The sequence below is a fragment of the Mangifera indica genome, chromosome 11, assembly GCF_011075055.1.
Source record: "Mangifera indica cultivar Alphonso chromosome 11, CATAS_Mindica_2.1, whole genome shotgun sequence".
Classification (NCBI taxonomy): Eukaryota; Viridiplantae; Streptophyta; class Magnoliopsida; order Sapindales; family Anacardiaceae; genus Mangifera; species Mangifera indica.
The window spans coordinates 6988035-7001020 of NC_058147.1; the positions used below are offsets into that span (position 1 = coordinate 6988035).

At 33.2% G+C, this 12986-nt stretch overlaps 1 protein-coding gene across 3 annotated transcripts; it reads right to left on the minus strand.

Annotated features, from left to right (window-relative positions):
• Nucleotides 1–375: 375 nt before the first annotated feature.
• Nucleotides 376–12209, minus strand: LOC123229925 (serine/threonine-protein kinase STY46-like). 3 transcript variants are annotated; one of them, XM_044655971.1, is made up of 16 exons: nt 11713–12208; nt 10474–10588; nt 9631–9743; nt 9313–9432; nt 7759–7825; nt 7010–7120; nt 6378–6428; nt 5846–5985; nt 5651–5758; nt 4790–4863; nt 3187–3362; nt 2429–2524; nt 1758–1838; nt 1574–1624; nt 744–884; nt 376–664 (listed from the first exon to the last, which is right to left on the minus strand). In XM_044655971.1, the coding sequence occupies exons 1-16, from the start codon at nt 11892–11894 to the stop codon at nt 626–628; spliced, it is 1665 nt and encodes a 554-aa protein (XP_044511906.1). In that variant the 5' UTR covers nt 11895–12208; the 3' UTR covers nt 376–625. The 3 variants fall into 3 exon arrangements, with proteins under 3 accessions (XP_044511906.1, XP_044511907.1, XP_044511908.1); XM_044655972.1 differs by having other exon boundaries at nt 11691–12208; XM_044655973.1 differs by lacking the exon at nt 376–664 and adding an exon at nt 952–983 and having other exon boundaries at nt 743–884; nt 11713–12209.
• Between the last annotated feature and the right edge of the window lie 777 nt (nt 12210–12986).

A 12986-nucleotide genomic window follows, 5' to 3' on the forward strand; every position in this document is an offset into this window, starting at 1 on the left:
TAGAAAATGAAAGGGGATTTTGAAACCCTAAAGTGAAAAATAAGTTTTTTAAAATTTAATTCTAAGAGAAAATTGTTAGTTTTCTGTATTAAAAGAAAAAATAATATAAATATTTAAGGTTTTAAGATTTATTAATAAAATGATAATTTTACCACTGTCTCTAACAAAAAATTTTAACGGTAGTTAACCTATGGGTGAGTTCGGATTTCTCAAACCCACAGATATGACTTTAAGAATACATCAAAACTTTAATAGGAAATAGTCCTTTGGCCAAAAGGAAATCATTAAATTTGAGGAAGATTTTTAACTACCGAATTTAAAAAAAAAAAAGGACGGCAAAGATGAGTAAATTTTAGTTACAAATGATATAACATATGCATCAAAAAGCGGTATATCAGATTACTCACAGCAGATCAGATTTTACAACGTCTAAGTGGAAAACAAAGAAACTAGCTAAATCAAACAAGAGTCACTACACTTTTCTTTTTATAAGTCTATTTCATGTGGTATAGGACTGCTTTTGTTAATATCTCTCTCACTTGTAAAATACATAACCTCTACAACTCTTTTCAACTTACAACACAACATAATCGCCTCAGAATGTGCTGACTAGGACATTGCCAGTTTAGATTGTTCTTTTCCCATTTACACCTTCCGATGTTTCCTAAGATTTACACATTTTAAATTTATAGTTTCCAGAAACTATAAATTCATAAAAGTAAACAAAGTTTGAAGATTTATACCTGAATTTCGTGAAAAAGAGATTCAAGTTCGAGTTTTATCTCAGAGAAGGAAGGCCGCTTGCTAGGAACCCCCTCCCAGCATCTCTGCATCAAGTCTAACAGTTTTGGATGTGCATTATCAGGAAGATCAGGACGCAGTCCCTGGACCAAAAAAAAAAAAAAATCAAGTACTCTAGCAATTAGGCACAAATATAGAAGCAATTCTTACCTTCTGTTTTCCATAAACTACAGCCTGGTGCCCTGATCATAATTTAGATAAATAAGTTCAGTTGTTTAACAGCTTAACTAGAAGTGATATATGTTCCATTTGCATGGGCATTCAATTTGTATCAAGTTAACTAGTGTGAAAGATAGAAGCTATTGATTTTTAAACAATTGTTTCATAGAGTTAAAATGAGACCTGAATTGATCAGAGATTCCAAACCAGATTCTCAACTACGGTGTTCAAAAGATTCACGACACTTTTTTCATTAAATATTTGTGTCTAACAGTTCATAATTTTAAACCAAGCTACTTTCTGCCTTAGTGTGAGCAGAATTTGATCCTAAGAATTATTGCAAATTTTAATAAGCTAGAAATGATGTTACAGAAAAATAGTAACTGTCTCAACGGAGAATTTGATATACAAAAAGAAAACTCAGATGTTTCCCTCAGGAAGCTGCAAAGTACCCTACTCTCGCTTGGTTGAAACAGGTGCTACCAATATTTGTCAAAAGATTTGCGTGAGTGCTTCTCCAAAATAAGAGAAATATATCATGTCCTAATGTGCTTTTAAAAGCCAAAAGTAAGAGGTCGCCACAGTTCAAAACTAATTGGTAAGATGTGCAAACCTGTCTCACTCCCAGAGCAGCTTGAAGGGGAGTCATGTTATCATATGGAACCTGTAATACCCAAACAATGGCTTAGCAAGCGTTATCTTGACTACAAAACTTCTACATACCTAGTAAACTGTAAAAGAAAAAGCAAACCGTCTATGAAAACAAAACCACAGAATTGTGCAAATTTAGGAAATACCTTGGCTGTCACTAGCTCCCACAGCACTATAGCAAAACTGAATACATCTGCTTTCTGATCATACTGCAGATGGTTTATAACCTTGTGACCAAAAAAAAAAAAAAACAATCACAAGGTATAACATGTCAAGTAGATAGGGCTTTTAAAATTCGTGACTATTCTGAATTTCAGAATCTAAAATTAAAGTGACATGCTACTCGGTATTGGAAATGAATTTATTGAAAAAGGTAATTGTAAACACAGTTGAGTAGGATGTTCAATCAAAAGTGAAAAGCAAGAGACCGTTATCCTACGAAGTAGCATCCGTAAATTAATAAGCAACTTAATTTCCTCAACTTTCAAAATAATGCATGATTCTAGTCTTAAAACCAGTGAGATACACTACTCATAGTGCAGATGCATATAAACTTGTGTTATTTGGTCCTTTCCCAAGGTGGTCCTCTCCCAAAGGGCAGTAATTTCGATAGTTGATGATTGAGACAACAAAGAGTGGAGACTGCCAATATTTTGCAAACAAATATTTATCTCAAAAAATCTCAAATTTTAAAATATAAACGTGGCGTCAGCACTCTGGAGTTAAAACTTAAAAGATCAAATTTTAAATATTAACTTCTGACATGCTAGAGTTAAAAGCTAAAAATGCAAAAAATAATAACAAAAATTGAACAGACCTCTGGGGCCATCCATCTATATGTTCCAGTCTCAGCTGTCATTACTCCCCCTTGACTTTGAAACCGAGCAACACCAAAATCTGCCACCTTAACAACCTTGAGAAAACACAAAAACCCTTTTAATCACAGAAATAGATTGTGAAGATACAATTTTTTTTATTGAATTATGTAAATCAATTTTACAAAAATTAATGACTCCATAATAGTAAAATAATAGACAGGTTTAATCTTTGCAATATGGAAGAGATTGGAAAATACACAGGGTAGTAACGCAAAAGTGCCCACATATTTACTTTACCAACAAATCATTTATTAGAAGTCCCTGTGAGAACATATTTAGCTTGAGGAGTCACAGAGACTTCAGTAAAACAATAAAGTTAACTGACCATCGAGCAATGACTGTAGATTAAAGTTTCTCTCAAAAACAACCAACATAGACAATCCTACTCAATTCTCTACAAGAACAAAAAAAAACCAAAAAGATTTTTATAGCACTTGACTCGCTCACCCGTGGGCATGACATATTTCTGATATGATAAGTCAATTCCATTTCCAGTATGCAACTTTATAATGGGAAGAACCTAACTTTTCCCAGACACCATGGCCCAGTTTACAAGTTAATCTCTTTCAGTTCCTAGACACCTAAAACAATCAAATAAGTCAAGGATCAAAATAGTTCTAAGAGAGGCTCCTGTTCATACACTTTGGACAAAATAAAGCAATTTAATCAAATCAGCCATATTGAAGAAAAATCTTACTTTCTGGGTATCCATAAGCAAGTTTGCTGTTTTAAGGTCCCTATGAATAATGTTGTTCTGATGCAAATACTCCATTCCTTTGCAAATATCAATTGCAAACCTCAACAATTGAGAGAGCTTCAAGACATTATGGTTTTTATGCAAGTAATCATACAGACTTCCTCCAGGCATATACTCTACAAGAGAAAACAGACTCCATGAGTGCACTTTCCTGGACCCAGAAAATAATGAATGAAGACAGGCAAGAAAATATACTAACAAAAATATTTAGTATCATAAAAATTCATAGGCTAAAGCCATAATAAGGGTACATTTGATGATTTTTACCACAGAAAGAAAGGAAATAAGGATTGGATTTAAATGTCAAAAGCAGAGTACACAATAGAAGCTTCATTTCTGAAATTTCACAGAAACTCCTGACTGAGGACAGGACAAAATGACGTAATAAGCATAGAAAAATAACCCAATTTTCCTCAATACAATAAAGAAAGGAACAACTACAAATCAAGGTGTATCCATATATTTATATATAGTCTCTCCATGTATTATTGGCTACTTTTTCGTGAAAAACAAAATTAGTGTTTTGCTGAAATGAAAATTTAGAATGACGACTAGGGATGGCAATTCAACTCTCCAAACCAGGTGCATGGTCCACCCCTTCTCAAAGGGAGAGGGGATTCTCCAATAATAACGGAGACGGGACAAGGATTGTTAAAATCCCCACGGTCAAGGACAATAATAAATATATCTCTAACTCGTGCCCTCCCTAGTTCATCCCCTCCCCTACACAGCTCCTAAAACCTTAAATACTTGTTACCCTTAAAAGTTTTGAATCATTAGGAATATGTTGTAACACCTAATACATATTCTATTGTTTTCCCCACGGGGATGAGGAGAAGGGAAGGGAAATTTTTCCCACGGGATAGGGGCCGAAGATTCCTCGCATCCTCATATTAGGGATGGGGAAAGGTCTCTGTTGTAGGGACAAAGACAGGGATTAGGGTATTTGGCCCCGCCTCACCCCATTGCCATCCCTAATGAGGAATGACAATACTCTTAGGTACATAGATCTAGCCTCCTAATAAGAACACTATGTTGGACAGACAGAAATAAAATGAAAGAAAGAAAAGGGAAGGAAACAAGCAGAATTGAAGGAGAATACCAATATTCAGTACCCCATCAAGTGGGACCATACTTATAGTGGTCAAGCTTAGCAAAAAAAAAAAAAAAATCTTACTTAAATTAGAAAGTTAATTAGGAACTACATCAAATTTAAACAAGCCATAGCATCAAAATATTACCTAAACTATTAATGAAATTAGTCCGCGACTTCACATCATCTGTGCCAAGACTTAATTGTTCTTTCAGAATTATTTCCCCTGGTATCTTATTTCATACACACATGTTTAGTAAAAGAAACCTCTTTCCTTATAAAACAACATATCCATATGCTCATATAACATTACCACAGCAACACTACTGAACCAATATATAGTGAATAAGTATATGAGAGCTGAAGCCTAATTTTGCGGAAAAAGAAGCTAAACATGAGAATATAACCGTGTGGGCATAGTTAGTAAGTTCCAGGAATAAAATTCTGTACCAGTTACTATGCATAAATGAGGGCACTTTGTGCATGCACCAATAAAACGAACGACATTTCTGTGTTGGACCTCTCTGCATTTTGAACATGAAAACAGTGGGTGATCTACAGAAATTCAACTTAATCTAGCATTATCAAGGACAACAATTGAACTAGAATTCTAATCTATATAAACCAATCATCATGGTATGAACTTCAAATTTAAAGCAAAACAATTATTGACAATCTCCAAATTAAGCAAAAAGAAATGTAGTAGAAAAAAATTTGTAAACCTTGACAGTATGGAGGAAAACCTTTTTCAAATTTGTGGTGCAAAAATTTCCAAGATAGCAATAGTGTGTGTGACAATGATAATGAAAAAACAACCAAAGTATTAGAACTAAAAGAAGAATATTTATAAAGCCTTTTGACTTTTATGAGTTTATAGATGGAAAGATAACAGATGAGTTTATATCTTGTCTCCTTATGCACACAATATTACACTATTATAAAAAAAAGTAGAATTGAAGAAAATTCAATTTAAAAAGGTATGTCAATATATCACGTCTTTGTATAAAGGATTTGAAACATAAAACATATTTTATTTTTCTCTCCCTATATTTTTTGTTTAGAATTTTAAAAATACTGATAAATTTTACATTTTAAGTTTTAAAGTTGTGCAAACTGTAATGAATGGCCCACGTTTGGAATCACAGTTCTATTATTGATCTCAGTAAATAAGCAACTGGTAGATGGGCCTTCGCAAGGCAATTAGCATCAGTAAGAGTCTGAATGGAGGAGAGAAGGCCGTAATGAAATGATGTGTAAATAGACAACAATACTCAGTTTTGAGGACACAAACTTTAACTCCAAACAACTTACTGTAGTATAGCCACTTCTTGAGCAAATTCATCAGCCAAAGCATCATTTAAATGCTCAGATCGAAGAACTTTAACAGCAACATCTTGACCAAGGTAAAATCCACGGTACCTTTGAGACCACCAACAAAAAAGTGAGTAACAAATAAACTGAAAAACAAAGTTAAGGAAGAAGGAAAGCTGTATAGACACAACTCACAATTCTCCACAAGATCCAGATGCAATCCTTTCTCCCAGCTTCAACATTCTTCGGTCTATTTCCCAATCTCCAGATATTGTTTGTGCTGCCAATGCCTTCTCTACGGCTGAATGAGCATTTGAAGAACCAGACCATGACCCCTATATTTCGTCAATGCAAAACCATAATAACAGTTTTATTAACATTTATATTTACTTCAACCATTTAGTGATCATAAGAAAGCTTCAAAATTCATAATCACACTAAATAAATGCATCTTCCTTTTATTTCTAGAATGAAATCATGTCGGCAGTAGGACAACAGCATAGAATAGAAACAGAGGGAAAGGATGTAATGATTAATTGAGCTGATCATGTAACTGAAATAAAGGCTTAGTTAAACTGACTTTTTCAAAAAGAAAAAAAACATAATATATATAATGCCACACAAGTCAGGGAAGCACTCTCTAATTCCCTGAGATGGACCATCTGAATGGAAGCATGGACAACCAAACCACATATATACGAGGGGACCACAATGCAAAAAAGTTTACCTCACTTCTAGCAATTGCTTTTTCCATAGCCTCATACAAACCATCTGTATCCTGGGCACAACATTGTAAAGTCAGCAACATTTGGACTCAGCACAGATCCCTGTCATAAAGAGATATAATCACAATGCTCCTTAATATATTTAAAGGCCAGTGTCCTAGGATAAAGCATAATTCCTTTAAAAAGGTCAGTTTGAAAAATCTTACTTCAAAAAACAAAGAAAATATAATGCTTGAAAAAGTATAGCCACCAGTTTTGTATAAATATGTTATATAAGTTCAGTCACAGAAAAATTAATAAAAGTGAATAGAATGGCTTGGGGCAATATTCTTGAATAACCAGAAACCAAGACCAATACGAAAGAATAAGTCCCTCTGATGAAGGAAAAGAAGAGAAACAAGAAAACACTTCTGATTGCAGTTTATGAACATTTTGAAGAAAAATAAAAGGGTGAGCAAAGGATCGGCATTATTGAAGGAACAGTAAAATGATAAATAGGATATGGATTGCATCTCAAGTTATAATATGTAAAAGAACTGTTAACCAGTGGTCCAGCAGACAAATAAAAAGACACGCAAACATTAAAGTGAAAACAGCAAAAAGACAATAAACAGAATAGCAAGTAAAAACATACCTCAACTGGCCATCCATCCACAACAAATACATCCAAGGAGTAGCCATCAGTTGTAGAGAACACATGTGCTTCTCGAATATTTAGTCCAATGTCAGAAAGTAACGCAGAAAGCTAGAAGAAAATGACTTCTCATTAGAAGATATTCACAATCTTGATGTCAGAATTTTAAGCTTGATTTGGTATACTAGTGAAGAGATGGTGCTAAAATGCCATAACTTCATTCTGATCTAGATTAATTATGCATCCATATAACTTCCAAAAAAATTAAAAAAATCTACTGAAATTGCAATTTTACCACAGAAAAACAAATAAATAAATAGAGAAAAAGACAGACTTAAAATTTTAAGCTCCAGATATCTTTTCTTTTGATATCAGAAAATATAGCACTTCACATAGTACAATATCTCTTACAGGTAGGCAGCAGTAGATGGATTATAGAGTTAAAACTTATGCAGTTCTCTTAATTTTAAATTTTACACAATTGTGGATTTAAATGCATTTTCACACGCAAACAGAGAAATCAAAAGGCACTGAACTTTATATTTTATTGGCAAAAAAATATTATGACCATTCAAGAAGCTAATTTAAACACCAGTAAAATTCAGTCAAAACACACAGGCATTCAGAAGCATAACTTGTTCATAGAAGTTTAAGGCTTTCACAATGATAAAAATAAGACTCAGAGTAGATCTCATGACGAACATAAAGCTCGATAACAAAGAATGAAACACAATTTTCCTCATACATACCTGACTTAGAAGTTTTGGTTTGTCTACTGTAGAAAATATCACTTCGTGAATGTTCAAAGTTTCTTGCCTGCATTACAATTGCAAAAAAATAACTTATTACAACATATGCTTATATCCCATCTATGACTAATATAACAAATACAGCTTCTATTAACCATCTAACTTTTTCTAAACTCGTGAAAAAAATGAGAAATTCAAATTTAGATTTCAATCATTTGTCAGCATTAATCAATGCTTTTACAAAAATATTACACTGGAGCAAAACTTACACTATTCATCATCGATATGATAATAAAAAAAATCTGTAGGCTCCTCCCATTTCTCAATTTATATAACATTATGAATTATGCAACATAATAGTGATGCCAAGTTTTGGTACTATTTACAATGAGGTTCTCATGGACCTAGCTAAATGCAGGGATAAGGATCAAGCAAATACCTCAACAATGTTTGGATATAGCCTGTTAGCTCTAAATGCTATAAAGAAGATAATTTATTATCTCAAGTAATTCAAGGTGGTTCTGCAATATGCAGAACTTCAAGGAATTTAAAGGTGCTATAGGCAAAGAACTTTATAAAAAGCCTAATTGTCATTTAGACTTTTGGTACCCTACCAATCCCAAATATTGAAGAGAATCAATATTGATCAAGTGAGATCCTCAACTACTTGAAGATCCAGTAGCAGGAACTGACTGTCCCTCGGAAAGAATAAAAAAATTGCACATAAGTGAAAAGACAAACAGCACAGAAGCATAGATGGACATTTAACTTCCTGCCGAAGGAGCCCAGAGATGCAACAAGTCTGATTCAACTCTAAGCTTGGAAGTTGACTATGACTAAAACATTATTATTTTTCAGGAACCATAACCATAAAGCTTAAGCTATCAAGTAAAGAGGTCTCATTAATTGTGTAAATATTCAACAAATATAAACAGATGTAGTGAGGCCTAAACAGAATGAGAAGCCATACTAAAATTAAACCCAACCAAAGTGAGTCATTTAATGCTCCTTCTCAGGTACAAGCTCAATGCAAAAACCTAGGAAATGAAGCCTAAAATGGAGATAGTAATAGAAGCCAAACCAAATATCAACAAAAAGCTTTGAATCAAAAGCATTCTGTTAGGCAAGAAGAGAAATGATAGGTAGGTTACACATGCACTCACTTTTCTCTCTCTCACTCACACAGATACTCACTTTCTTTCTCACTCAAAGTGATATTGTCTTTCCTACCTCTTTCTCCCTGAATTTACATCCTCAAAGGTTGAAGGAGATGCTCTAGATGGAAACGCAATTTTAAGAAACTCTTTTGTTACAGCTAATTCTTGTTACTCTTGATTGTAATCTTTATATCAGTTAGGACTAGCTATTGACAGGATAAAATCTAATTCAGCAAACAGCCAAAACAATAAAAACAGAAAGGTACTGGTAAAATTTAAAGCAAAAGCATAGCACCAACAAAAAGCAAACAGCATTCTCAATCCTTAAATTGGAAATCTCCTTGCCTATCAATTGGTTTATGAGAAACAACAAAAAACTGTTGGAGATTTGAAGTACCTTCTTGAGAAGTTATCTGTAAGATATCTTTCCTCCATGTCATTGGTACTTTTTCTAACATCCAAATTGAGGTCCTCAAGCTTAGAGCAAGGCTCAAAGTCAATTGCAGAATCCTTGATTCTATTTGAAAAAATAATACAAGTCACCAATAAGGGTAAAAAATAACACATTTAATAACCTTTTTAACCACACCAAAACATCATCTAAAACAGCAGGAACCATGCAATACAAGCTTCATGCAACATCATAAATTCATTCGTAGCTAATAAGCTCAGAGATAGTAGAAATGGGCATATAAGACCTTCACAAATAAAATACCTTTTATGAGATGACACAACTCCTTCATTATCTGCATCAAGAGATGGCCTTGGACTAGAAAAAACGTTTATATCCTGTTGATCCTCAGTACCATCTGAGTTGGTGCAAATGTTCTACCAGAAAAAAAAAAGAAGTTAGCAAAGCATATAATGATACTGGTAAAAATAGAAGAGAAAATGAGATACATGACCCAAAGACCAGAGAAGAAATAAATACAAAATTGGTATATTCATGGTTAAAAGAGAAAATGCAAAATGTAAAATCCTTTAGCATTTAGGCCAGCTGTGTAGATACAGATGATAAATAGTGAAGAAAGATTAAGATTTCATATATAAAACAAAATGAAGTACAACAAAAGTTATTTCATTGAATTACATATTTCATTTGCAACTCATCTCTACAATAATCTCACTGCAAAAAGAAAGTCAAAAGTCATCAACGTAGAAAATGGCTTTTACTTTTCCATTCCTCAAGTGAAAATGGAAATTACACCCATCATAATTCCACAAATAAAAGACAATATATAAAAGTTTGAGACTAAGTGAAAAAAAAAGAATGCAGTTCTATATATTTCATCTTGAACATACCATACACTTTCAGACTATAGAAGAAATTTTCTAAAATTACACATTTTATGTTTTGTTGCTCTTCATGATCATCTTATGTAAAGAAAGCTACATAGATAATCCAATGTTTTCATAAGACAGACTTGGTTTTTTTGCATTTTAGTGACAAACAAATCAAAAAAAGAAGATGAGTTGTTTTTCACGGGCATTAAGGCAAAAATATTCAACAAGAAGAAAAATTCAAGCATTTACCATCCAGCAGAACAAAACGTACTACCTCCATAAATCGGATATGATAAACAGGCCGCTTCTCTGGATCCTTTGCAAGTGTGAGAAGATTTTGATGCAACAAAACGTCTTCCACTCTATCCATATTGATATCAAGCCCATAACTAATACAAAAAAGGATGCAACTTAATTTACTAATAATGTAATTAATCATACTTCCAGCCAAAAGAGATCAGAATTCAAGAGACTAGAAAAAAAATTAAAAGATTCAACAAAGACTTTATTTTTTTTATTAGATTTTTATTCATGGAAGTAATATTTGCATCTTTTTATTGCAAACTATGTACAGAAGATTAATTAAAAAAACAATTTTCATGGATTCTAACACAAGTTTAAAATGTATTTAGGAAGATTCTATGTAACATTGGACTTCATCGTGCTAGTTATTAGATCAGGGTTATCTTTATGAATTCCACAATGGAAAACATGCCTATATAAAGGCTCCATTTAGAGCTGTAAGAACGATGATAAATTGTGGTTAGTAAAAATTCATCCAAGAGCTGCTTGCTCTCCTTTACCTTAACAGCTCTCTTTTCTCAAACCCAAGTTTGTCTTTTCTATGATTTATATCTACCTTTGATCCTCTTTTTTCTGCTAAGTTTTACTTTCAATTTCTTGATCCATAGACCCTGTTGTCAAGCTATATTAAAAGAGGGTATAGTGCAAGTAGAGAAGTTCACAAAGCCCCACTAATAAAGGCTGCACACAACTCAACTCAAGAGGCCAAGTCTTCACAGTAAACCATGTAAACAACAAAGGAAAAAAATAAAAACATGTATAAGCATAAAGATCCAATAGTGAAAATAGTGAGCGCATATTCCTGATGACTCAAGCAGATATCAGCACCAGAAAACATAAATTACCAAAAAAAAAAATGGAAATCAATCAAAAAATGCTTCTCATACCCCATCAAAATAATTCCCATTCAACATCCATTTTTTTCCTTTCTTTTAACTTTTTTTTTTTTAAACCAAACAAAGCAACAAAAAATCATTAAGTCATTTACCAAAAAATAAAAAAGAACTAACAAAAGAAGATCAAATCTACATGACTACATGCAACACACTAACACAGTGTGACTCCATCCGTACAACCCGAATCTTTCAATTCAGCAAGAACAACTTAAAATAACAACAATAACGTTAACATTCAAAATGAAAACAACAAACTCAAAATCAATTTCTTCCAAAAGAGAAAAAAACGTACATGTATATTTTTGTATAATTACCTCGCAGGCAATCGATTGAAGTGAGCATCCAACTGTTCGCGAAACTCTGGATTACACACAGCCTCTTCATTTCCACACTCTATCAACCGATTAAACACGTCGTTTCGCAAATCGTAGTTACTAAAACTGCCAAAGCTACGAGGCGGAGACGAGCTCTCTCCCACTCCTTCAATCAAATCCATAGCGCTTTACTTCCAATAATCCTTTGTCCGAGTCCAGGGAAAAACGTCACATAGCCGAGTTAGGTGAGGAAATTTCAGAGAAATAGAAGAGGATCTTTGACTATTATAAGAATCTACTAGGACAGAGAACGAGCAAAATGGAGTTTTGAAGGGAAGTGGAGGGTAATTTAGGAAAGCAAAAAAGAAAACTCAGACGGAGAAGCAAGAGGAAGCAAGCGCTGAGCTGAGTCTTTTTCTTGTGTCTTAACTTTCTAGAGAGCGAATGTCAGGCCATTTAGGAAAAAGGCAAAACAGAGACCAGGCCTGTTTCCATGAAATGAAATACGAAAATAATAATAATTATTATAAAAATTCGGTGTAAAGTGGAGTGGATAGGGTTGTGAATATTTTCAGTGTACTCTACCAATTGAAATTACATAAATAACCTCCATTTAATTGAAAATTGACTTGATGGGAAGTTTCGTCTAATCTCTACTCCCAAATTTCCATAATTTTTACAATTAAATTATTTTTTCTTTGTTTGGAAAAGCTGATCGGTGAAAGATGATGTGAAGCAATGGGAGGGCGATTATGACGTGGCAAAATAAGAATATAAGAGAAGAAAAGACAAGAGAGTATTGTTGAAGGAAATCGACACGTGGCGTGGGAGAGGAAGGCATATTTTGTAAATGCAGTGACAGTAGAGGTCCAAGTTCCTTCCTTGAGAAAAGCCTACGAGACGAAATAGGCTTTTAAGAATTTACCATTGATTCTTAATGAATTTTTTTATTTATTAATAATTATATCATTAATTTAATTTTGAAAATATGGGACGGTTTCCGTTTACATATATTAGATACCCCCAAAAGTTTGATCAATTGATTTTTATACTAATTAACTTTAAAAAAACTTAAACACTTACCCATTCACTATTTCCATTAGATTATTCTGTTAGATATATGAGTACTTTTTTACACGGCATTAAAATCTCTTACTTTTAATATACTTACAACAGGTTAAAAAACTTTTCCAATTCCTGACAAAGAAAGCAACAATTCAAATTAAATACCAAATCTGTCACCAGAACAGTCAAACCCTCCGTGTTCTGTGCTG